Below are 25,462 nucleotides of genomic sequence, written 5' to 3' on the forward strand. Positions count from 1 at the left end.
CACACACACACACACACTGCACTCCATGCTTTATATAAATTATAACTGTGTTGGGCTGCATTCATAGCTATCCATGTGGGTGCCTTTGGCACACACACCTGCTTAGATTAATCGGGCAAGCCCAGGGCCTAAGTAGGACAGCAGATGCTCGGGCTCAGCTGTTGAGTGGCTCAGTGTGCAAACCTAGTCAGTGGGCGTCAGAATCCAAGACTGCAGCCACAGCCCCATCAACCGTGCGCAACTTCATATTTGTTCAGTGCTCCCTGCATGCCAGGCACCCAGGGAAGTTTCCCGTTAGCACTCACAGCAGCACCTTTTCCTGCTGAATTGTTCTGATGAGACCTACTGTTATAATGCCGAGTAGCTATGGTACACGAGGGCATTCCTTTGTTCTTCCCAAGTGGGGAAATAGGCTTCTACTGTTAAGAACTGTGTTGGAAAGGGAGTTTCATGGCACATGCCTTTTATCCCAGCACTCGGGAGATGGAGGCAGGTGGATCTCTGTGAGCTTGAGTTCAGCCAGGTCTACAGAGCTAGTTCCAGGACAGCCAGGGCTACACAGAGAAACCCTGTCTCAAAAAAACAAAAACAAAACACAAAAACAAAACAATAACAACAACAAAAAACAAGCAAAAGAATTCTGTAGATGCAGACAGCTGTACCCAGAAGGCCACAGGTTACTCGGGGAGCCGAGGAGTCAAAAGCCAGAGAAGAGAAGTAGGCTTACTCCAGCCTTAGATCATGTCAGACTGTCTCAGTGACCGCCCAGACCTGCAGGCCTAGGAGTCCAGATGCTGTCCTCCCTTCCCGGCAACCCTCAGAGAGCCCCTCCCACTCTGCTGTCACTCCTAGTTTCTTCTTTCCCATCCACCTCTCAAACTCCATCTCATGGCCCGTTGTCATCTCTGTTCAAGTTACTGGTTTTATTGCCTTGTCTGCTATTTGTTGTGTTTTATCTTTATTCTCATTTCCATTTCCATCACCGAGCCCCAACACGGGCAGCCCTGCTCCTGTGTTTACAGCACATGTGTGTGCTTCCACTGGCTACATCGAAACCCCTGGAATGTGTGTGTGTGCATTTCTCATTTCAAACCATTACATTTCTTAGTTTAACATGCAGTAAATTGATTTCTTTGTCATGTAGTTTTGTGGACTCAAAGATGCTTATAGTTGTGTCAATGCCACCGTAACCAAAATACAGGCCGGTTTAGTTCCTTCCAACACCTGCCTCATGAGCCGCAGCCTCCTCTCAGTAACCCCACCCTCACCTCACAGTCTACACATCACAGAACTCACTGTTTAGGCCAGGCTGACGTTGGACTCTATATAATCCTCCTGCCTCCGCCTCCCACATGCTAGGATTGTTGAACTATCACACCCAGCGATCTATTTTTTTTTTTATTACTTTTATCTTCCTCCATCCCAGGGCCTTACACAAAACAGATAAGCACCTTTCCACTGAGCCCCAGCTTTAAAAGGAGAGAGACAAAGAGAGGGAGAGGGAACGGGGGAGAGAGGACACAGGCGCTTATGTTTTGAGACCAGATCTCTGTTGTATGGTCTTGGCTGGCCTAGAATTCATGTTTCTTCTCCACGTCCTGAGTTCTGGCCTGGCAGGCACCCCTGCCTAGTTCCTTATGAAGGTTTCATCAGTTGTGCCAATAATGTGGTAAAAAGAAAATCAGAAATCAAGCATTATTTTCAGCCTCTCCATCTGGCACCATATCCCAGACTGCCTTTGTGTTTTCTGACAGGACATTGTTGAAGAGTAGAAGCCAGTTATTTGTAGGCGTTTGCTGTCTGTTCATGATGACATGTTTTGTGTGTTTTGTTTGGACAGGGTCTCACTATGTAGCCCAGGCTAGCTTTACACTTGTGTTCCTCCAGGACTACCCCCTCAGCCTACTCTTACTATGTAAATATTCAATTTTCATCAAACTTCCCTTCACTGGGTTGTTTTTTTAACGTCTGTGGTTATTTATTCCTGAATTAATTACTGTAGTGGTTGATGTCTTTGCATTTGTTACTTAAAAGAGTCCCCACCACCACCAATTCTGTTTTCCTCTGCTCTTTGAATTATAGGTCAATGAAGACTGAATTCTTTTTTAATATTAATTTTCGAGATTATAATATAATTACATCTTTCCCCCTTCCCTCCCTCCCTCCAAACTCCCCTATATACCACTCCTTGCTCTCTTTCAGATTTATGGTCTTGTGTTTTCATTGGTTGTTACATACATACTGTATATGCACTTGCATTCCTAAACGCCTAAGTGCAGCCTGCTCACAGACTGTCGGTTCTCAGGTTTTACTTTATTCAGTGGGTTACAGCTTCTACTGCCATTCTAATGCTTACCATCCCAGGCTTCCCAGTGGATTCCCCACCGGCTGGCTCCTGTATCCTTTTGCTATACCCTTTTAGGAAAGAGTGAGTGTTTCAGGAGGCTGCTCTTTCTCTGACAGCCCTGGCACAGCTGTTTCTCCAGTGAGTCCTAGTTCTTTTCAGGAGAAGATATATTTAGAAAACAAGAATTGGCTGCCAGCTGTTCACTTTTGTTTTTAGGAGCCGTTTACCATGTGTGCTCGTAGCCTGTTGATTCTGACTGCCCAGTGATTCTTCTCTGATTTTCTCCTCTCTTTTCCTTTTCCCATGCTCCTTGCCCAGGTAGCATCATGAGGAACATCTGTAGACAGGACTCTCCTGTCTCTGCCTTCTATGTCATCAGAGGAACACTGGGATTGCAGATGTGCGCTACCAAGCCCAGCTTTCTGTGGGTTTCTGAGGATTTGAACCCAGGTCCTAATACTTGTGCAGCAAGTGCTTTATCCCCTGAGCCATCTCCCCGTCTACCATGGGCTTACTAGGAGCCTTCTTTCAGAGATTGACAGCTAAAGGCGGGTACATTTTATACAAATCCCAGCTAAGGGGTAAGAGAAAGAATCTCTCTTTAGGGTTGCGCAAAAGGAAGCAGAAATTCATCCTCGGATCTCCCTACAAAGGTGAACACTAAGCTAATTGACTGGGCCACAGACAACCACAGACTCTTAACTTAAGAGCCGAGGGTCTCTGTTTTCAGTGCTGGTGGAAACCTTTCTCCCTTTGGACAGAAGGAAACTGTCACATCTCCAGTTCTGGAATCCCAAGAGGCTTCCCTGCACTGTCTTGTTTCTGTGGCACCACCAACAGACACACGGGAGAAGGGTTGGCTCAGTGACGTCACAGGAGACACAGCTTTTATGCTGCCTCCGTCAGTCTACTCCCTGGAACCGAGGTTGAGAAGAATTTGGAGACACAGGTAGGCCATAGCATAGGGACAGAGGCTTGACTTACATGGAGCGATATCATGACCACCAAAACCCTAAAGGATTAGAGAAGGGCAGAGCTAGATGGCTCTTGAGAGCCACAACTGCTCCTGTGCAGCCGTCAGCCCCTCCAGCCCTAACTTCTCTTCACATGGAGGAACTATGGGGCCACTCCGGCCCTGGGCAGGAGTCCTTAGGGTCTGGTTTGTGTGGATCCTGACCCTTCAAGGTGATGTAATCTGGTCATAGCTTTGTTCCGTTAGGTCTTAATGCCTTTGGTGCAACTTCCATGGGCTGCGTGGCCAAGGCCAAGGCTTTTCTGGTCATCACACAGCCTGCATAAGAAGACTCTGAGATTTGGAGACTTGGGCTTAATCTCACAAGGGATGAGTAGCATGTGTGAAGAGTGTGTTTTCTGAGGCAGTGCGAGGCTCAGGTGAGGGAAGGCAATGAATGTATTTTCATTAGGTTAGTCCATCCTTTGACACAAACTCAAATTATAGGCCTATAGCCTGAAGAAAATTTTAACTTAAAATTTAACCTTATTTCGGGCAGTACCAGCAGCTGATGACTCAGGAGCTGTGCCTGGAAACAAAATGGAGGCCTAGAGTCTAAAAATAAGTGGTTTTGTCTCAAAGCAAAACAAAACCTAAGCAAGCAAACAAACAGAAAACAACCCTAGTACTCATATTAAGATGCAGTTTCCTGGGGAGGGGAGACGGCTGCTTCCTAGGGCTGGAGAGATGGCTCAGTAGCTGAGATTAACTGCTGCTCTCCCAGAGGTCCTCTGGGTTCAATTCCCAGAATCCACGTGGGGATTCCTAAGTGTCTCTAACTCCAGTTTCAGGCGATGCAATGTCCTGTTTTTATCTCTGAGGGCACTAGACACACCTGTGGTACACAGACATCACATACATGGAGATAAAACCCTCATACACAGACACTTTTAAAAATAAAATAAAATTAGAAAACCAGAGCTGCGACTTACTTTCGGGGCTACTCAGCATGTGTGTGGGCACAGACATGCTACACAACAAGATTGTCCCTTCACCGCACAGCTGGAGTGGGACAGGTGGCAGCCTCACTACACTGTGACAGCCAACCACAGCGCTTGGCCTTTGACACTTAGGGAGGTCTTTAGTGATGTAGACGGCCTTGTGTCACTGTGTGAGAAATGCCGGTTCCACGCAGTAGAGGGCTCACCCTTGATAAGGCTAGCTTCTGCACATAGACAGTTACACAGTAGGGCAGTGTGGGTGTGTGACAAGGTGGCCCTGAGCAGAGATACGGACAAAGGAGCAACTAGCCCCACTGTGATTCAACTTGCTGCTTGACCTTCTGGCTTTGCCTTGAGCAAATTCTTTGTGTTCCTCGACTCTTAGCTAGAGTTCCTGTACAACAGATGTTCTGTTTCCTGTCTAAAATGGTGATGAGTTGGCGGAAAGAAAACGGGTGTGGAACTTGCGTTCTGTGCACGTGCCCAAGATGTTGTGTCCGCAGAAGGAAAAGATGTGTTTCTTCTTCCTCTCTTTTTAAAAATTTATCTTATTCTGATAGCCAAGTCCCAGATTTGAAACCAGGCATAGTTGTGCACAACCTGTAATCCCAGCACATAAGGATAGAGGTTGTAGCAGTTCAAGGCCATCCTCACCTATATAGTGAGTTTGAGCTGCTTGGGCTATATGAAAATCTGTCTCAAAGCAGAACAAAAATTCTTTGATTTGAATCTTTAAAAAAAAATTGTATTTGCCGGGCATAGTGGCACGCATCCTTAATCCTAGTGCTCGGGAGGCAGAGGCAGATGGATCTCAGTGAGTTCCAGGCCAGCCTGGTCTACAAAGTGAGTTCCAAGACAGAGCTGTTACACAGAGAAACCCTGTTGTGAAAAAAAAAAATTTATTTACTGTATGTCTTAGGGTTTTTATTGCTCTGAAGATACCATGATCATGGCAACTCTTATAAGGGGAACATTTAATTGGGGGGCACTTGCTTACAGTTTTAGAGGTTCAGTCCATTATCATCATGGTGGGGAGCATGGTGGCATGCAGACAGACATAGTGCTGGAGTAGCTGAGAGTTCTACATTTTGCAGGCAACAGAGAGTTGACTGAGAACTGAGCATAGGAAACCTCAAAGCCCACCCCCACAGTGACACACTTCCTCCAACAAGGAGATACCCACTCCCACAAAGCCACACCTCCTAATAGTGCCACTCCCTATAAGATTATGGGGACCAATTACATTCAAACCACCACAATGTATGTGTGTGCTTGAGGGTGTGCGCCATGGCACATGTGGCCACGCTATGGAAGGCAGTTGTCCCTCCCCCGTGTGGGTTCTGGAGACTGACCCCAGTTCATCAGACAGCAAACACCTTTACCTTTGATCTGCTGGGCCATCTTGCCAGCCCACATTTGATGTCTTTTTATTGGAAGATGTTTTCTTTGGAGATGGAACTAAAGGCTAGAATCACCTTTCCTTGGAGACATGGCCCAAATGTACAATAAAGGACACAAACATTTGATGTTAGAAGTAAATTATGGCCAGGTGGTGGAGACATATGCCATTAATCCCAGTACTCGGGAGGCAGAGGCAGGTGGATCTCTGGGAGTTCCAAGTCAGTCAGGACTTCAGAGTGGGACTCTGTCTTTAAAAGGAAAAAAAAAAAGATAAACTATTTATAGTGACTTGGAAATCTTCGAGAGTTAAGTGGTTTTTCTTAGTTAAAATAACATTTTATTTATTTCGTGTTTGTTGGGGGGCATATGCCGTGTATGCTTGTAGAAGTCACAACTTGAGACAGTTCTCTCCATCCACCCTTTGGATCCCAGGGTTCAAACTCAGTCCTCGGGCTTGGCAGCAGGTGCCTTCATCCACTGAGCCATCTTGCTAACCCAGTTCTAGAAAATAATTTTAGCGTGTTTATAAGTGTATATGGTGTGTGTGCTCGTGTATGTGTGTGTGGGTGCCACAGCACAGGTGCAAAGGTCAGAGGACCGCTCTGAGGAGCCCGGTCTCTCCTTCCACCATGTCGGTCCTGAGGCAGATTCTGGCTGTTCGGCATGGTAGTAAGTACCTTACTCCCTGAGCTATTTGATTTGAAAGCTCAGGGAGAAACGCTTCCTTCCCGTGGGAATTGCGAGTCCAGTCTGGTGTTCTTTACCCCTGTTCTATCATGCCTTCACCTGGAATTCACTGGAATGCGTTGTTGTTTGTGTCAGTGGCAGAGCAGCGAGGAGGAGAGTGCAGGGCCCATTGGGGAAGGTTGTATAGTTGTTTGTTTTACTCCTGGGGGCCTGCCATCCAGCTCCCAAATAAATACATGGAGACTTATTCTTCCGTATGAATGCCAGCTTTAGGTTGGCTTGTTTCTAGCCAGCTTTTCTAATTTAAATTATCCTATTTCTCTTACACGACATTTTGCCTCTGGGCTTTTCCTTTATTCTATCTATCTTCTTTACTCTGTGGCTGGCTGGGTAGCTTTCCCTGGAGTCCCCCTCTCCTCCTTTCCTTGCTCCTCACTTCCCTAGATTCCTCCTCCTGTTTATTCTCTCTGCCCGCCTGCCCCACCTCTTTCTCTCTCCTCCCTAGCTATTGGCTGTTCAGCTCTTTTTAGACCAATCAGGTCGTTGTAGACAAATACAGGGTTAAACAAAGGCAGAGGAAAAGAAAGCAACGCCCCATTAAACAAATACTCCCCAGCACAGATGAATGGAATACATCTTAAGCTAATATTCTACAGCAGAAGGTGTGCATGTGTGTTTTAGTGGGACTCACTGACAAGTGGATATAGTCTGTGTGATGAACCCCCCCTCCCCACCCAGAGGCACCAAGGGGCCCAGCGGAGCTGTGCTGCAAAGCTTTCCTTGACTCTGCCCTGGCCCTGATGTCATTTCCTTCCTTGGGTATCAGGTCACCACTGTCACATGCCCCACCATGACCTGCTTTGCTGGGTCTCCTCATGTTTTGTCTTGGGCTCTCCCCAACTGCCACACTGAAAGCGGCAGCCGCTTCTTAAGGCACCTTCTGGGACCCCTGGCGCATGGTAACTGCTAGTGGGGTGCAGGTCTGAGTGAGTGTGATGTTGTGACTACTTCAGATAAGAGGATGAAAATAGAGCAGACCTCCTGGACCGGCATGGGGGGTGGGGAGAGGTGACTAGGTTTAGTCATATCAGTTAGTCAGTCCGTGGAGGGATCTAGAGGGTGTGTCCTCCTCCAGAGGCTGAAGGGAAGGTTTGGGGTCAGCTCTCACTTCTAGACTAAAGACCACCTGAGTCTTGTTTTTTGGTTTTTGAGATAGAGTCTCAAGTAGCCCAGGCTGGTCTTGATCCTCTGACCAAGCTTCGCTTCCCAGGTGGTAAGATTATTGACTTATGTCATCAGCCTTAGTTTAACAACGTGTCTCTCCCAAGCCCAGACATCCTGTTGCACTGCCTGGCTGCTTCTGGTGCATTCCTGCCCTTTGGAATCCAGGGGCACCGAGAGGAGAGGCTCCCACACAAGCACATCTGTCTGTGGGCCAGCACGTTATTAGGGAGGTCAGAAGAGGGACTGGATGGTGAGATCTGGGACTTGGCCCCAAACACAGATCCAAAACCACAGCTCCTAGAGTACCAGCCTCTTAGGCCCTGTCTACTGAACACTCCCCAGATGGTGGGATTTCTTGCTTAGAAAATTTTTGCAAGAAATTTAGAGGCCTGGCACTCAAAGATCTGGGAGGACATTTTTTAAAACATAAAATTAAAAAAAAAATCAATCCAGTATCAAAAACCATGATTTCTTATTTTCCTAAGAAAAAGACCTTTGAATAGACCAAGACCCTCAGTCCTGGACGACAGACTGCGCCTCCAGTGGATTATTAGCTTGATGGACATGATTTCAGCATTTTTCTTTCTTCTGGTTTTTTTCAAGACAGGGTTTCTCTGTGTAGCCCTGGCTGTTCTAGAACTCACTGTGTAGACCAGGCTGGCCTTGAACTCAGAAAGCTGCCTGCCTGTGCCTCCCCGAGAGCTAAAATTAAAATCACTGCCCTGCTGATTTCAGCGGTTACTGTTGTCACCGCCTAGCTTCGGGATTATGCCCTAAACCACTCATGGGCCTGTCGGTTGGAAATCTGTGACCTGGAGGTTCCAACCTGTTTACTGAGGCTGGAGGATTGATCCGGTGGCCTAGCCAATATGAAAGTGGGCTGGTGTTGAGGTTAGCTTAGATTAGCCCTGCTTTTTCTTTTCTACCTGCCTCTGCCTCCCCAGTGCTAGAATTAAAGATGTGCACCACCAAGCCCAGCTTAGCCCTGCTTTTGACACGGGGACACACGTGTGTCTGGATTTGCTGTCTTTTAAGGAAGCAGCGGAATTTGCAGAGTCGAACTCACACATTGAAGTTATTGAGTGACTTACACAAAAGGCCATGACCTGGACTCCCAGCCGCGAGGCCCACGTGGCAGTGCTTGGGCCTGGGGAGCCGAGGACAGCTCACGTCTCATCTGCTTACGTAACCCTGCTTTCTAGCTTTCAGAGCCAAGAAAACACACAAGCCAGCCCAGCGGGGCTGAGGGCTTGTGGAAGCAGACGCCATGCGCCACACAGCCAGGGTGCCTTGGCCCAGCCTGAGCATTGCCACGAAGTTCTCAGGCTTTTGCTGCCCCTTGCTACCTTCCTGTGTCTATAGGCAGTGGCTCCAAGAACTGGTAGCAGAAGCGCATGTCTGAATGGTGCCAGTCCTCGCCTGCCTGGAGTCCAGCTCCTTGGATTTTCCGTGTTGAGGTGGAGCTGGGTGTGCAGTGGAGGCTAGCCCCTATGTATGACAGAAGCTCTGCAGCTTCCTGGTTGACATGGGACCCAAGAAGGCGTTCGCCTCTGGGCCTGCTGCTGCTGTGTGATCTTCACCCTAGAGGCAGGAGCTGCAGGATTCCCAGAATGTGGGGGTCAGAGGTGGGAGTCGGGGAAGAGTTGCCATGTGGAGAGGAGTGTGGGGGTGAGATATTCTCCATGTATTGGAGGCGTGGGCTGTGAGAGTGGAAAAGGCTATCAGTGACCGAACTTTGTGTGGAGCCCCTGGAAGAGCGCATTCCTTGGGCAGCTGGAAACCAGGGCAGGTTTCCTTTATATTTAGTATATACCCAGCAGGGAGCTTCTAGGAGGTGGGAACATTCTTGTCTGGCCTCTTTCTCTCGTTCCTCAACTTAGCCTCCTTGGGCTGTCATACAAACTGGCACTCAGTTGGTACCCAGAAAGCACTGGCTGACACAAAGAAAAATGTTCTTGTCTTAACCCAAGGAGAGTTTGTGTAATGTAAACATTCCGGGATAAAAGGCTGGTTTCATTCTTGGTAGGCTCCCAGGGACTTGGTCAGCATGCTTTTCATACCTTTGTGCGTGCATGCGTGTGTGCGTGTACGTGCAACAGAGGCCGGCAAAAACAGGGACAGAGTATTGGAGTTGGGTAGGAAGAGGAGGGAATGGAAGATAGACTGCTCATGTCAGCTCCTCGACTGGTTAGGCAGCAGTGTTGTTGCCAAGGGAACCCTGGAGGAGAACCAAGTCAAAGGGTAGGTACTGAAGGATAGCGTGCACATGGGGTAGGTTAGTTAAGGTGTCTGTGGCACCTGGGTAGCCAGCAGAAAGACAGGGCCTGGGGACAGAATTGGGGGAGTAGGCATTATTTAAAACAGACCCGAATGAAAGGGAGAGAGATTGTTACCAAGGAAAAAGGCTGAGAAGGCATGGGTGGTAAGCAGGGGGCCGTGAGAGGGCACGGTGCTTGGTAATTAAGTATTCCTTCTTAGTCATCTCCCATTCAGGGCATCCATAGCTTCCTTTCTGCTTGGTCATTGATGCCACCCAGGGAGCAAGGAAGGTGAGAATAGGGTTTCCAGAAGATTCCAGTGTGGGGTCTGTTCTCCCTAGTTTTAAACAGCACTCCAGCCTGTCGGGTATCTGTGAGACCTCAGAGCTCATCCAGTCTAATCCTTGCAGTGTATGGACGGGAAACTAGGCACCCTGAGAGCAGAGGGAATTGTCCAATAAGTCACTGAGGCAGCTGCACTGGGGATCCCGGGGTCCCCTCTCTTATTCGGGGCTCTTTACCTCAGCATCTTTCTGCGGGGACAACACAGGACACTTCCCCTGCAGGTGTATCCTCGGGGAAGCTTGGCAGACTTCACGTGAACTCCTGTCTTCTGGGTTGGTTTCAGAACGCATAAGCAAGGCGGAAGGAAGGTAACTCCGCTGCCTCTTAGGTTCTTATAAATAGGGTTTTGTTTTCAGTATCTCTAGAACCAATGGACATTGTAGGGAACAGATGCTGTGGGGTCCCCGGAGGAAGAACCCAGTGATGGGTCATGAATTCACTGTACCTTGGGGTCTCCAAGAGAGAGGACTTGTCCTAGGATTGGAGAGTTGAGCCTCCAAACTTAGTAGGTCTTGTGGGAAGGGGTGGGGATCCCTAAGAACCTTCATTGCTAGAAAGTGTCAGGTGTGAAAATGTGTCGTCAAGCTCTGTTGTCCAGTTTGCCTGGCGAGAATTATCCGGGATCTGGGGAGATGGCTCAGTCGTAAAGGGCCCACTGCAAAAGCATGAGGCCCAAGTTGGTATCCCCAGAACCTAGGTTTGGAGCATTTACCTGTAGTCCCAGTGCTGGGGCAGAGAACAAGAATGGAGACATGCCCACCCCTAGAGCTCAGCCTCAGTGAGAGACCCTGTCTCAGAAACTAAGGTGGAAAGCCATTAAGGGAAAAAAATAATGTTGACTTCTGGCCTCCGGACACACACATACCTGTACACACCCATAGGAACACATGCCCATAGCACGCTGATACATTTAAAACTAAAATCTCTTGGGCTTTTTGTTAATTATCCACTTCTGTCCCTCCCAAGGTCAGCTGAAGTGGACTGGGGTTGTGTGTTGGTGCCAGTTACCCCAGGAAATTCTGTTGATAGGACTGAGGTATATTGTACCAGGTGACTACTACCATAGTTCAGGAGCAGAGTGCCTGCTCACCTCAGGGGCATCTTGGGAGGTCAGAACAGGGACAGTAGCAATATTGTTCAGAACTGGTTCTGCAAGACCCCTGGCCTCCAAAAGGGAGGTCCTAGCCCGCATTCGAGGCACAGCTCTTTTGAGTTTGAGGCTCTCCTTGACTAAGCTCTGCGGTCATCAAGAGGCCAAGGGATGGAGTTCTGCTGAGGGCTGCCTGTTGGTGCAGAAGTCGGGTGGTCCAGGGCGAGCAGGCCGAGCTGAGGAAATAGGCACCAAGATGGGGAAGGCAGGCGAGTGGTAGGCCTTGTTGCCCAGCCGAAGTGTCTGGCCTCACTTTGATTCAAGGCCACACAGCTTTCACCATGAAGGTGATATAATCAGAGCTTCATCTCAGAAGAAAAGAAATGAATGGGAACAGGTCGTGTAATGAAGGACAGAGAGAGAAGATTGAGGAGGTTCCCAGGAAAGGGAGAGGAGGTGACAACTGTCCAGAAACACTTGCCAGGCAGGGGAGCAGGCTCACAGCGGTGAGCAGGAGTACTGGTTCTCACTCATGTATTTCAGGAGACTCTGATCTGTCAGTGTTCCTCCCACAGGGGTTCCTCCCCGTGTTCTAGTGCCTGGTCTGGTTCACGTGTGAAGCTGGCCATGGCACAGTAACAGTTCCCCAAATGACGACATTAGTTCAGTAATGATACAGGTTTAGGAAATGGTAAGCTAGAGAGCTGCAAGGGGTTTCTTGACAGCACGGGTTTTTCAGTGCCTTTGGGTGCTTTCCAGAAGCAGGATTTAGTTTGTGTGACTCCCACCCTGGCTTGTTCTGGGCATAATTCTCCACTGAGCATCTTGCTGGGGCTCATGTTTCTGGAACCTATTTCGAGGATCTCCGAGGATCGTGAAGCACTATGAGCCCGAGCTTGCAGACTTGGATCCTATGTGTGCCTGGACCACTTTGTGCACAGGCTCCTTTCTTTCCTCTGTTCCTGGCCACCATGTCAGAATCTACTGTCTGCCTTTCCTTAGTTCTCTGAACCAAGCACTTTCTTACTGGCCATTTCTTACTGGTCTCTAACCACAGGACAGAAATTCTGGAGGCATACTGACTTTGCCTTAACAGCTCTGGCAGTCCTGGAACTCTCCCTGTTGATCAGGTTGGCCTTGAGCTCACAGAGATAGATCTTCCTGCCTCTGCCTCCAAGTGCTGGGATTAAAGGTGTTATGCCATGACAGCTGGGAGGGCTTTTTGTTGTTTTTTTTTGTTGTTGTTGTTGTTGTTATTGTCTTTCTTTCTTTTTCTTAGTGATCTTTCCAGCTGTTCCCTTTGTTTCCCCTCCTCTCCTCTGGGGTCACATTGCCTCCTTCCTTCTCCATTGACCCTTCGGTTCCTCACTATCTGCAGTGTGAGTCCCACACACCACACCCCTCCTTTCTTTCCTCTAGTTAGAATTTTGGTTTCTCCAGTTAGATTTTTCTTTTGTTTTGTTTTCCAGAGACAGAGTTTCTCTGTGTAACTACCCTAACTGTCCTGGAACTCGCTTTATAGACCAGGTTGACCTCAAACTCAGAGATCAGCCTGCCTCTGCCTCCCTGAGTGCTGGGACTAAAGGGTGCCACCATACCCTGCTTAGATTAAGTTTAGAAAGAGCTGTGTTAGTCCTTTGTCTAAAGCCATACAGATGGCAGAGCTGGGTCTCAAGCTCAGGATTTCTGAGAAAAGGCTTTTGCATCTCTGCTCACCAGACTGTACTGCAACAGTCAAGAGGTATGAGCAGAAATTGATTCCATTTTTTCACAGTGCCACCCAAGTGGGAGAGGGTATCTTGGGCAGGGAGTGTTCCGGAGGTAACTGTCTGTCTGGGTTTGCCAGCACTGAGAATTCCTGGAACAAGGGGCTTCTGAGGTGATCAGTCACACCAGCGCTGGGCAAGGATGCGCTTTCTGCTGCACCCCGTGTCCTCCCTCCTCTGGGAGGAGCTGTCTTAAGCTGTAGTCTGGTCAGCTGATGCAGTCTGTGGCATGGTGGGCCCCGCAGCTGGCTAACGTCTTCCTTCCGCCTCTCCAGTTGGCCCCATGGTGATCGACTTTAATATTCCCGTGGATCTGGAGCTTTTGGCCAAGAAGAACCCAGAGATAAAGATGGGCGGTCGTTTCTCCCCCAAGGACTGTGTTTCTCCTCACAAGGTGGCCATCATTATCCCATTCCGCAACCGGCAGGAGCACCTCAAATATTGGCTGTATTATTTGCACCCAATCCTACAGCGCCAGCAACTGGACTATGGCATCTACGTTATCAACCAGGTGAGGCTTGGGAAGATGGGGCGAGGGAGGTGGAACTCGGGTACACAAACGCCTGCGCAGTTAGTACTAAAGGAAGGGAGTGATTTCATTGACAATCTGGCATTTTACAGTGAAATGCCAACCCTGCCACTGCTTCTGCCCTTAATTAAACACGCAGTGAGCTAAGTGCCAAACTGTATGCTTGCTTATTGATAGCAGCTCTGCTAGCCAAGCCAACTGGGAAGGCCGTGTTTGAGAAAAAAGCAAAAGGCATCTCCAATTATCACAAAGCACTGATTATCATTTTAAGGTAACTGTATATTTTTCTTCCTACTTTACAAAAATATTACAAACACAATATCCGTTTTGTGTCAGACTTTTGAACAACTTTGATTCTGATCAAGCCAGACAGTAAGAGACCTATACCAAGTTGAGGCTGAATGTGTCTCCATACAAGCCGGCCGTGAGTGAGAAGTCTGGGAAGGTCCTATTCCAGAGCCTCAGAGAGTGGTGTAGGTTAGGCTGAGCTTGGCACTGCACTTCAGATCATGTGTGTCAGGATGCCATCTGCCTAGGACATGAATGCTGAAGGCTTTCCAGCCTCTGTCACCAGAGTCTGGAGACTCGGATAGATCAAAGAACCTTTTATAAGGTTCTTTTGAGACAGGATCTCACTATGGAACCCTGACTGTCCTGAAACTCACTCTGTAGACCAGGGCGGCCTTGAACTCACAGATATCTGCCTGCTTCTGCCTCCCGAGGGCTGGGATTAGAGGCATGCACCAAGAACTTTTATAAATAAATAAATAAATAAACAAGCAAACAAACTTTGCTTATTTCGATACGCTTAATGAGAATTACTACTTGTTCCACGAATTTAACTTTGGTATTTCAACTTTATCCCCCATACTTAAATTCATGTTTATATTGTAATCTCCTAGGTGTGTTGACAGGTCTGAATTATCTGTGTGCCAGATTTCATTGAAATGTCTTTGAAAAGACAGTTTGCCCCCTCGGTTTCAAGCTCAGCTTTGAGCCTGCTTGAGGTAGTAAGATTGCTAACTGTTTTCTGCTTCCATCAAAGTCAAGGGACTTTGCGTTTCTTCAAGGAAGCTGGGATAGTGTTTGCCTGTCTGACTGGTGCTGCCTCAGGGATGTTCTAGAGAAGTGTGACATCGCAACATCCTGAAGCTTCCAGCCCACTTTAGATAGCTCGTTAACAATTAAAAATAGTTATGGGCCGGGTGATGGTGGCGCACGCCTTTAATCCCAGCACTCGGGAGGCAGAGGCGGATCTCTGTGAGTTCGAGGCCAGCCTGGTCTACAGAGCTATAGCCAGGACAGGCTCCAAAGCCACAGAGAAACCCTGTCTCGAAAAAAAAAAAAAAAAAAAAAAAAAAAAAAAAAAAAAAAAAAGTGGTTGCATGATGATTGTCTAATGCTTTGGAAACTTAGAGGAAGAAGAAAGCTGTGCCCTGATAATATAGTACAGGAGTTTCTAAATATGTGAGAAGGCAGATCTCATTGTTAAAGAACCTTCCCATGCCCTGGCACACGGTGACCTCCGGAAGCGTTTCCTGAGCTAGTCTAGACAGAGAGCTGTTTTCCAAGAATGTCTCCAGTGATGAGTGTTCTGTGAGTCACACTTTGGAGAAAACAACCCCAAGTCAGCCCCTCTCTCCTTTCTGTTACTCTCCCTAGGATATATGAACTTTCTCTTATTCCCCCTTGTACCTTAGTATCAGCAAAAGCATCTTTTGCTGGGCAGTGGTGGTGCAAGCCTTTAATCCCAGCACTTGGGAGGCAGAGGCGGATAGATCTCTGAGAGTTTGAAGCCAACCTGGTCTACAGAGCAAGTTCCAGGATAGGCTCCAAAGCTATCCAAAGCTACACAGAGAAATCCTGTCTTGAAAAATTAAAAGAGAGAGAGAAGAAAAAGAATCTTTTTTAGGAGTTGGTGTAGCTCAGTGGTAGAATGCCTGCCGAGCATTCAAGTGCCTGTCTTTGAGCTCCAGCAGAGCCGCCCGTCACTGTCTGCTAGGACTTGCCTAGACCCTAGAGCGAGTTTTCTGCTCAGTGTCACAGCCAAGAGACTCAGAGAGGGTGAATAACAGCAGAGATACATATTGGTCACAAATAAGAGTGGGCTACAGCTATACCCCAACCCGGACTCCAAGTTTAATGCCCTTCTACTGGGTCACGGGAGATCCTCTTGAAACCATTTAGCCTCTTCCTGGGATGTTTCTCAAAGCCTGGTATCCAGGACTGGGGGCAAGCCCCATGCTGGAGAGCCATTTCTCAGTCAGTGATCATGGGCCGACCACGTAAGCCTTGCCAACCTGGTTCCCTCCAAGAGAGGAAAGGAAGTTAGTATTTCCTCACTGGGCCTCGAAGCACCTGTTGTGTGGCAAACCCTTAGTAAATATTAGCTGTTTAATAACAGCTAATTACCTTGATTCCGTCTTTCCCCTCTCCCCATTCTTCCTGCCTCTTGCCTCTGCCTGGTACTTTGCTGATAAGTTCTTTATTGTTCTTCCTGCCTCCTGCTTTATCCCAACACAGTACCAATATCAGGGTCTTGCCTACCACCGTTGGGACCTCTGTATGATCAGAAGATAGTAGATACTGGCGTGAGTCACACGACAGGCCCAGAAGTCTCAGGGACCATGTCTTATCAACTTCTTCAGAGGGGTCCCCCACACAGAAATGAACTCCTACAAGTTTTTATGGTTTATACTTCTGTCTGTAGGAAGCTGTTGACCTTGTTCAATGTAGGCTCCCCAGCCACTGTGAAACTTAAAGCTCAAAATAAGTGTGCTGGAGAGCTGTGGGAGTGGAGAGTTGTGGGAGGGGCTTCCCAGCTGTTAGAGGGGAGCAAGTCTGGCTTTTGTCCTTTGGGTTTCTGCTTCTCCTCCTGCCGTAGCATGTGTGGATCCTCTTAGAGATCCTGCACACCTACTTAGTGCCATGTCCCGCTCTGAGACATAGATATCCAGCTAAGGCCAGCACTGGGGCCGACCTTGATGTGGAAGTGAATGTCAAGGCATCAAATAGCAAACAGGATGCTTTCTGTCCCTCATAGTTTATAGTCAGGGAAGGACAGACCCAGGGAATAGGAAGGTGTTGCCACCTGGTAGCACCAACCTTAAATGAAAAAGAAGAAAGAAGAAAGGCCAGATGCTTTGAAGACTGTCATAAAAAATACACACTGTTACACTGGGTCATAACCGTGACCGTCCTTTGTCCCAGACTCAGCAACTGGGAATTGTTTCTGCAGTTTCGTTCATTTTGCTTCTGACACTTCTCGTCTCCTCACTCAGCTACTCAAGACCTTTCTGGTTCTGACCACATCACTTACCCTCTTTAAACCCTTCAACAATGTCCCCACTGCCTCAGGCCAGGGCCAGAGTAGTCTGAGACCTTAGCTGGGATACCACCTGGGGACTGGTCCTGACCTACCTCCAGCCACTTCTTCCCCATCCATCACCCTTCACACAGACACCTGTCCCCTCCTCCTTGTGCCTTTGCTTACACTGCCCCTGCCTCTGTCCATGCCCCCCCCCCCCATGACTTTTTCTGAATGTGTTTTAAGCTTCTCTCCTCTGCCTCATTCCTCTGCCTCAGTGGCTCTGTGAAGCCCCTGGAGTAGAGGTGACTTCTCCCTATTCACTGTTCCTGATCTACTTGATGCAAGAGACAGTCATATTTTTTGTGCCTCATCTTGACCTTGGATTCCCGGTCCCCAGCCAGACTCATCCCCACGTCTCTGACCATGCTGCTCCTCCACAGTCCAGTCCGGACTCAGCAGGGTTTGGAATATGGAGAATCTGTCCTTGTGTCCTGTCCATTTATTTATACCCACACTCAGGGTGTCTGTTCCTGGCTCTCTGGCTGGGTCCATCACTGCTGAAAGCAAAGTCTCCTTTCCTAGCTTGGCCAGATCATGTCCCTTGCAAAATTGGCACTGCCCCTCCCACAGGATCCTTTCCCTGAAGTCCCTGTGAATTGCTGACTAGGACATAGGTTATCTACAGTACATCCCTTGGGTAACCTTCCTTTTCGGGAAAGATACAATATACTTTATCCCTGTGTTTGTTCATGGTCATAAAACTCATTTTTGACCCTTACACGGTCAATGATTCATACCTGTGATTGTAGTAAGAAAGAGGAGGATTACAAGTTCGAGATCAGCTCCACTACGTAGTGTGTTAAGGCAAGCCTGGACTACATATCAAGACCAAAATCAAAAGCAAAGTCTCTTGTGTTCCTTTGCATCTTGACTTTCTTCGGTGAGGGCTTCTCATCTGCCCCTGCTAGGAAGGCTGCAGAGGTAAGCAGAGCTGGGATTAGACAGAGGTGCTAAGGAATATCCTACTTGCCATGTTTGTTTCCAGAAAGTACCACAGGCACTTGCCCATGTGAGATGGGCAGCACTTATGTGTAATAGCCACAGAGCCCCCGGGAGCCTGTCTCTCTTGTTATGTTTCCAGGCAGACCTGACTGCACAGGCTTTGGGGAAGCGCAAGAGCCCAGCCTGGGCTAGGACGGCAGATGGTGCTTTGGCTGGCTGTGATGTGATTTTGTTCTGTTTCCGTTTTTTATTTTGAAGATGGTTTGTCAAAAGTGTGTGTGTGTGTGTGTGTGTGTGTGTGTGTGTGTTAGTGCAGATGCCCACAGAGGCCAAAAGAGGCATCAGATCCACTGGAGTTTGAGTTGTGACCAGTTGTCAGCCTCCTGATGTGGATACTGGGACTGAAACTCAAGCCCTCTGCAAGAGCAGTGTGTATTCTACACCACAGAGCCATCTCCAGCCCCTGCCTCTGTGGACTGTTGTAGGCTATCACATGTCATGTCCGTCAGCTTGTGGCTGTAGTTTGAGATAGACTTTTGTACCCCCTGTGAGCAAGAAGCGCCATTGCTACACTTGTCATAGGCTGTGGTCCAGCCAACAGAATTCCTCCACGAGGTCAGGATCGGATGTGGTGAGGCATGAGGGCGGCCTGTGGCCCCCATAGTTTGGCTTCTGCCTGGATCCTCTCTGTGTCACCCCGTCACTTGTGTCTGCTATTTCCTCCTCCAGCTGGCAGTGGATTGCAGGGGGATGGGACTTAGGTAGTGGGAGGGCTCAGGTTCACCCCCCCCCCTTTCCTTGGGACATTTGGACCTCTCAGCTTGTTGGCTGGCACAGAGGTGGTGTGGGAAGGTAGGGAGTGTCTGCCACCCAGTCCGAGTGCCACCCTCTGCTCTGCTGTCCCCTCTCTGACCAAGTCTGTGTATTCTCCTGGGGAGTGCATCTTAGCACTTACTGGTCCTCAGTTGCTAGTGAATAGCCCCAGATATTGTTCTGGGAAACGCCAGTTTGTCTCTACACGCCCTTGGCTCCACAAACGGGAAATGACAAGTATTTGAACTTCGCCTCGGAACAAGGGTGATCTGGATGGGTCCCTTTCCCTGGTGCAGCCTGGTTTGCCTGTCACCCATCTCTTTTTGCATATGCCTCCTTTTTTCTTTGTCCTTCTAGCGGGGGACTTTTGCCTTTACTTGTTAATCCTGTTAGCAAAGCAAGCTGAAGGAGAAGCTCCTATTTGCGGGTGGGCAGCTTCTTACTCTTCACCCACCTTCTCTTCTGTCCTCTCTGCCTCCTCCAAAGAAAGAAAAGCCGACTTACCTACTGCTGCTCTTCCTAACTACTGCCACCACCGCTGCCACCACCGCCAGTGCCACTGCCACCCTGGTAATGTTCTCACAGCTGACACAGTGCCGGGCCTTGCTGGCCAGGGGAAGCTATGAATAAGCCCGTGACTGGGCTGTCCTCCAGCTGTGGGGCCTCCCAGACAAGCACAGGACCGCTGTGGGCTTTCTGGGAAAACATCGAGATCAGTGGAAAGCCAGCTCATGGTGCAGAGCCCGAGAGACTTCGCTGTCTTTAGAGTAGACCCTGCTAGAGCTCATAGTGTATGTATATAAATGTTTATATCTTGCCTTTCTCTTCGGGTCCATATCATTAACATCTTCCCATGCTGTTTCATAGTCTCCATATTCATAACTTCCATGCTTTCATAGTTGTTGATCCCTGAGTTCTACCGTAATTACCGTTTCCTTTATTAGAAGCCTAATAAACAGTGGCAAACATCCTCAAGTGTCAGGTTTGCTCTGTCTTGGCTTCTGCATTCAAGATTGTTTCCCCAGGCTGGATTTTCAGACATAGGATAGGATAGTTAAGAAATACTAATACTGATACAAATAGACAAACTGTTTTTGAAAGAGAAGTCTTTATTTTAACCCGTGTCTTACACATCCTGGAAGTGTTCGGTACCACCTGTGGCTGTATTCTGCAGGAAGTCTCTGTGCCTTGGGCCCAGAAAGAGGCAAGTCTTCTAAGGCTCTGGCCTCGGAGAAACTGCAGTTATAAGCTGACCTCCGCATACATCACCCCCAACCTGTGACTTGGAAGGCAGATGTGCCCCATCCTTTTGAGTGACTGCTTCAGCTAACCGAGAACTGCCTCCTAAACAGTATGGACCATCCTTCTGAAGGCCTGTGTCTTTCACTCACTGGGTGAAACACTTACGCCTCAGATTCAAGTTTTGTTGAGGACTGTGTCTAAGCCCAAGACCACAATTTTATGGATAAAAACTAGAACCCACCTGCTAGGAACTCAAAGAAGAATGGCTATTACCCACCACAGTCCCCTCCAGTCTGTCTGCAGTTCTAAGATCCACACCGAGGCTGCAGGGATGCCCAGTCAGAGCTTCCCCAGCCCCAAGTCCTAACCTTCTCACAACCCACTCAGTCGAGGTGGGGGCGGCTTTGTAATGGGGCCACAGCAACCAAATCTCTCCTGTCACAGATATTTGGATTCGTAGAGAATCTGGGAAGCAACTTTGTTGTTGAGCTGTCTTGTGCCAGAGGAGAGGCATGTGTGGCTTATCCCCAGTCCATCTAGGTCTCAGGATGTAGCTGCTGATGGCACACATGGGCCTGCATTCCTGGAAGGCAGAACAATTGGGCAGAATGAATATTCGAGAGGTTGTTGGGACATGGACAAGATGAACCATGGCTTTCTGTGGCTGCTCCTCTGGCCTTTGTTGCAATCAAGAGACATCTCCTCTTGTCTTTCCTAGCTGCCCTCGAGATTTTCCTGGAACCTAGACTAGACTCTGGTACCTATCCTGTCCTCCTCCCCCAAAAAGGCTCTTAGAAGTACACACATGTAGGGACAGGGGCATGAGAAGGAAGTGGAGCCTCTGAGAGCTTAGAGGAGGAATTGAAAACTTACCACTACTTCCTAGGCTTGCCAGTTGTGCCTGGGTCATAAAACAGCTTTCTAATGGGCTGGTCTCCCTGCCTTTACTTGGATTGAGACACAAATCCCCCCTGATATGCAAAACGTAGTGTAAGGCTCCCTGTGGCCTAGATGGGAAGCCAGAACCTTTGAGTACCTCAGCAAGGGCCCACCTTCCTCTCTGCCTATGGACTGGCCCACCTCCATCTCTGTTTTGAATTCTTGTAATTTTGAAAATATTCCTAGTTCTTCACATCCTCTTACTGTCCGGTGCCTTTCTGCACCCCCACCCCACCCCAACACTCAGAGTCGCTGCTCTCATCTGCAGCCTCTCAGTCACTCAGAGATTTGAGCTATTTCTGGCCTTTCTTTTTTCTTCCTTTTTCTCTCTCTAATTAGGAAAAGGTAGCTATAATCTTGTCCACCAATGTAAGGTATGGGAAGAAGCTCACTTTTAAAAACTGGGTCATGCTGGTCATGGTGGTGGTGCATGCCTTTAATCCCAACACTCAATCTCTGTGATTTTGAGATTTTGAGGCCAGCCTGGATCACACAGTAAGATCCTGTCTCAAAATACCCTAAACAGACCAAAAAAAAAAAAAAAGAGTCAGTTTTTAGAGAGTTGCTTGCTTCGGTGTGAAGCTTCCCTTCCACACGCGGTCTTCCCCTGTGCGTTCCCACACTTTACCTTGGTCTCTGCAGGTTCCCTTTCTTCTGCTGCTGGAGTCTCCATCGCGTGAGCCTCAGGCTCGCTCAGTTAAGCCTAATCCTTTTTAGCACGTCCCTGTCTGTCAGAGAAGCAGGAAATGATGGACTATTGAAGCTGGCAAGAAAGAAGTCAGAGTCCCCAGGAGTATTAAAAAACAGCCACGGGACTCAAGAATCATTCTGATAGTTCTAGACGGATGAAAAATCTGTTTCCATAATTGTGGTAGTAGCTGAATTGTCACCAGGTAGGGTACTAAGGCCTTTTATGACCTATTTTATTTATTACAACTTATCTTCCCATGTAACAGAGCAGAGACTGAGGCCAGAGGTGCGATTTCCCCATTCACCTCACTGGACATGGAGCAAAGTGTGTGTCTTGTCTCAGCTGGGTTATTCGGCCCGACCTGTCGGCAGGTGCTTGATGACTTGGAGTGAGTGAAGTGGCAGGAGGTTTGTGTGAGGAGGGATGAGAAGGCTTGGGGGAGGGGTCCTCCCATCTCTCGGGAGGTGGAGGAGTACATTTTAGAAAAAGATGATTGGAAGCTGACACACAGTAGCATGGATGTTTAATCCCAGCACTCATAAAGCAGAGGCAGGTGAACCTCTGATCTGAGGCCAACCTGGTCTACAGAGCGAGTTCCAGGACAGTCAGAACTGTCACACAGAGAAACTCTGTCTTGAACTCCGACCCCCCCACCCCCACCCCCGCCAAAAAAAAAAGATAGTTGGGTTTGCCATGCTGTTGTTCTTACCAAGAAAGGTCAGCATTTCACCAAAGAAACCTAGAAAATACTTTACTTTTCTGCAGTCTCAAGGGAGGAATAGGAAGGCACACACATTCTGCCCAGCTTCCCATTTCAGGTTCCTGGTGGGCCACAGCACACCTGCTCGCCTGTACCGTCTACTTCCTCTCTTCCTTGTTCTTACAAGTAACTGGTTGGGAAGGAGGCTTAGGAAGAAGAATGTGGTTCAGGTTATTTGGAAAATTGTCTGGCCAGTTCTAAATGTGGTCCAGATGCCAAGGTCTTTTCTGAGCTAGAGGGAGTCTGTTACACGGCCCTAAGCCAAAAGCAGGACTTCTGTAGGCTGTGACTGTTTATGGCCTATGGTTCCAAGTTTTTAGCTCCTAGAAGGTATACACTGCTAGCCCCAGGCCGCGATTAGATCAGTGGGTCTTGTGGGATGGAGATGGCCCCAGGAGCCCCCACCCAAGGTGGTGGGAGTGTACCCCAAGAGTCTCCTACAGAGGGGTTAGAGGCTTTGGGAATGTGTCCCTTTCACTTGTTAGGAAAGCTCTCACTGGGGCTTTGTGCTCCTAAGTGTAATTAGGGTTGGGACAGTGGTTGTTAAAAGATTGTCAAGATAAACTGGGTGGTGGTGGCACACGCCTTTAATCCTAGCACTTGGGAGGCAGAGGCAGGCAGATCTGAGCCTGGTCTACAAAGCAAGTTTGAGGACAACCAGGACTGTTACAAAGAGAAGCCCTGTGTTGGAAAAGAAAAAAAAAAAAAAAAAAAAGGATGTCAAGATGATCAAGCCATGCACCACCACAAGGGTAGAAACAATTACTCTTACTCTATGCCTTGTACACTAGCAATATGTTGTTATGGTAACAGGAATTCCCATAACTTCTCAGTTTTCCTATTCAATTTCTACTCTTTGGACTTTTTTGCCCCATGTCTTACATGAAATTAATTGAACCCAGGATTTCTGATCAAGTCCTTGCAGTAGAGCAGCCAAAGAACACAGTGTTCCTTTGGGCACAGCTTTCTTTCACTGTGCTTAGTTGAAGGGCTTTGTTAGGGCTGGAGAAAGGAGCTCTTGTGTGCTAAGTGGTTTCTTAATTTATTCATTGTTTGCTGACTTCCGGGTACCTGCCTTTCTCTGGGTAGTTTGTTTCTGTTATCTACCTGATGGCCTGTGGTACCAGCTTCCCAGTTTTCATCCAGGCACAGAGAGAGAGGACTGCAGGCCCTTGTGGGACAGTGGTCCTCAAAGTGGAGGTCCCAGGCTCTTGATTCCAAGAGTTGCAGGGAAAAGAGCCTAAGCAGGGATTCCAAAGTGTGGGGCTTTAGCACCTCATGGCAGGGCTGCGAGGTTGGAAGGAAAGCACATGTTCAGGAAGGGCCCTATGAGCTACTTAGTGTCGAGGGCAGCAGAGCTGATGCTGGGGCCATCTCTGCTGACCTTGGACCAGGAGCTGTAAGAGAAGACACCCCCAGAGGAACCCTCAAGGAGCTGCTTTGGTGGGAACTTTACAGAAAGTGTCACCATCTGCCTCTGTACATTGAAACTTGTCCATCAGTCTGTCCATCCATCCAATCCATCCATCACATCCATCCATCCATCCATCCATCCTTCCTTCCTTCCTTTGCATCTATCCATCTGTTCGTCCGTCCATCGTCCATCCATTCATCAAGCTTGACAGCAACTATTATGTTTTTATTTTATGACAGTGGGGCACTAGGTGAATAAAACACAAAAGTGTAAGTTCTTTATCACGCTTATTTTCATGGACAATTCTGGAAATACACAGGTAAGTCATTAAAATATGAAGTATCTTCTCTGCCATCAGACTTGGCAACATGGGCCCATCAGCTGGACGGAAGCAGGTGCTTTGTCTGTAGCTCTAACGTATGTCCAATGGCTTCCTGCTGTCCACTGTTAACGTTATGAGGGTGAGGACCCAGTGAGCTTCACCACATTCCTGCAGCACCTAGTGCTGATCTGACATTCATGTAGAAGTCCAAAAATATGACAGTCAGGCACCCCATTTTCACTGTTTCCTGTGTTTTTCCCCTGGAGTCTGTTTATAGTAATATAAATAACATATGACATATGTTTAAATGCCTTTTCACCTTTTCTTTTAGCGTTACACACACGCACACACAATAACACACACGCACACACTTTTAAACAGAGTCTTACTGTATTCCAAGCTGCTCTGAAGTTTTCTGTTTCACCCTGGCTGGTCTCAGACTCATATTCTACATACTTGTTTGACCAGTTCCCCAGGGATGTTTATGTAACTGGTGCAGTCTGCTGCAGCGATGCCCACTTCACAGTGAACAGTGCTAGTCACAGGTTGTCACACGCCTGTAAGCCCTTCTCCCAGACAGATTCCTGGAGTGGGGTTGTTGACTCAGAGGGCTGACACTCAGGACTGACGTGTGCAGTAAGGGCAGAAAAACTGATGACCATGTGTAGCAGGCAAGTCACTGATCCTTGTGAGTGTTCTCTTCAAAGGTCTTGTGGATCTGATACCAACCACTTCTTGTTTCTGCACCAGGCTGGAGAAACCATGTTCAATCGAGCTAAGCTCCTCAATATTGGCTTTCAAGAGGCCTTGAAGGACTACGATTACAACTGCTTTGTGTTTAGTGATGTGGACCTCATTCCGATGGATGACCACAATGCCTACCGGTGTTTTGCGCAGCCAAGGCACATTTCTGTTGCAATGGACAAATTCGGGTTTAGGTGAGACATACTCAGCAAGAGCCTGCCGCAAATGTGCTACGTTTTAGGTGTGGTCTGTTCCCAAGAAGAGCATGGGCTTCCACTCAAACATGGGGCTCTAAGTTTTCTGCCAAAGAACTGGTGAAAAGGTCAAATATTCCTATCCCCAGGGGCAGCAGTGTGATCCAAACCTTATTGACACGTGGGCCTTAAGGTCAGTTGTTTAATCTAAAAAGTCCAAAGGCCAGGAATAGTATGTGTGTGAATAAAAGTGCACACCTTTAATTCCAGCACTCCAGAGGCAGGTGGATCTCTACAGTTGAAGGCTAGCCTGGCTACATACCGAGTTCTAGGACAGACAGAGCTTTGTGCTAAGACCCTATCTTAAAAAAAAAAAAAAAAAAAAAAAAAAAAAAAAAAAAAAAAAAAAAAAAAAAAAAAAAAAAAAAAAA

At 48.1% G+C, this 25,462-nt stretch overlaps 1 protein-coding gene across 1 annotated transcript in view; it reads left to right on the forward strand.

Moving 5' to 3' along the window:
- Positions 1-25,462, forward strand: part of B4galt1 (beta-1,4-galactosyltransferase 1) — a 47,449-nt gene that overhangs the window by 14,085 nt on the left and 7,902 nt on the right. Inside the window, exons 2-3 of the mRNA XM_050155924.1 lie at positions 13,347-13,582; positions 24,844-25,031. Of these exons, the coding sequence (XP_050011881.1) occupies positions 13,347-13,582; positions 24,844-25,031 (424 nt within the window). The remainder of the gene's footprint in view (positions 1-13,346; positions 13,583-24,843; positions 25,032-25,462) is intronic.

Source organism: Alexandromys fortis, unplaced genomic scaffold (genome assembly GCF_014885135.2).
Source record: "Alexandromys fortis isolate MF-2015 unplaced genomic scaffold, M_Fortis_MF-2015_v1.1 scaffold_92, whole genome shotgun sequence".
In the NCBI taxonomy this organism is placed as follows: domain Eukaryota; kingdom Metazoa; phylum Chordata; class Mammalia; order Rodentia; family Cricetidae; genus Alexandromys; species Alexandromys fortis.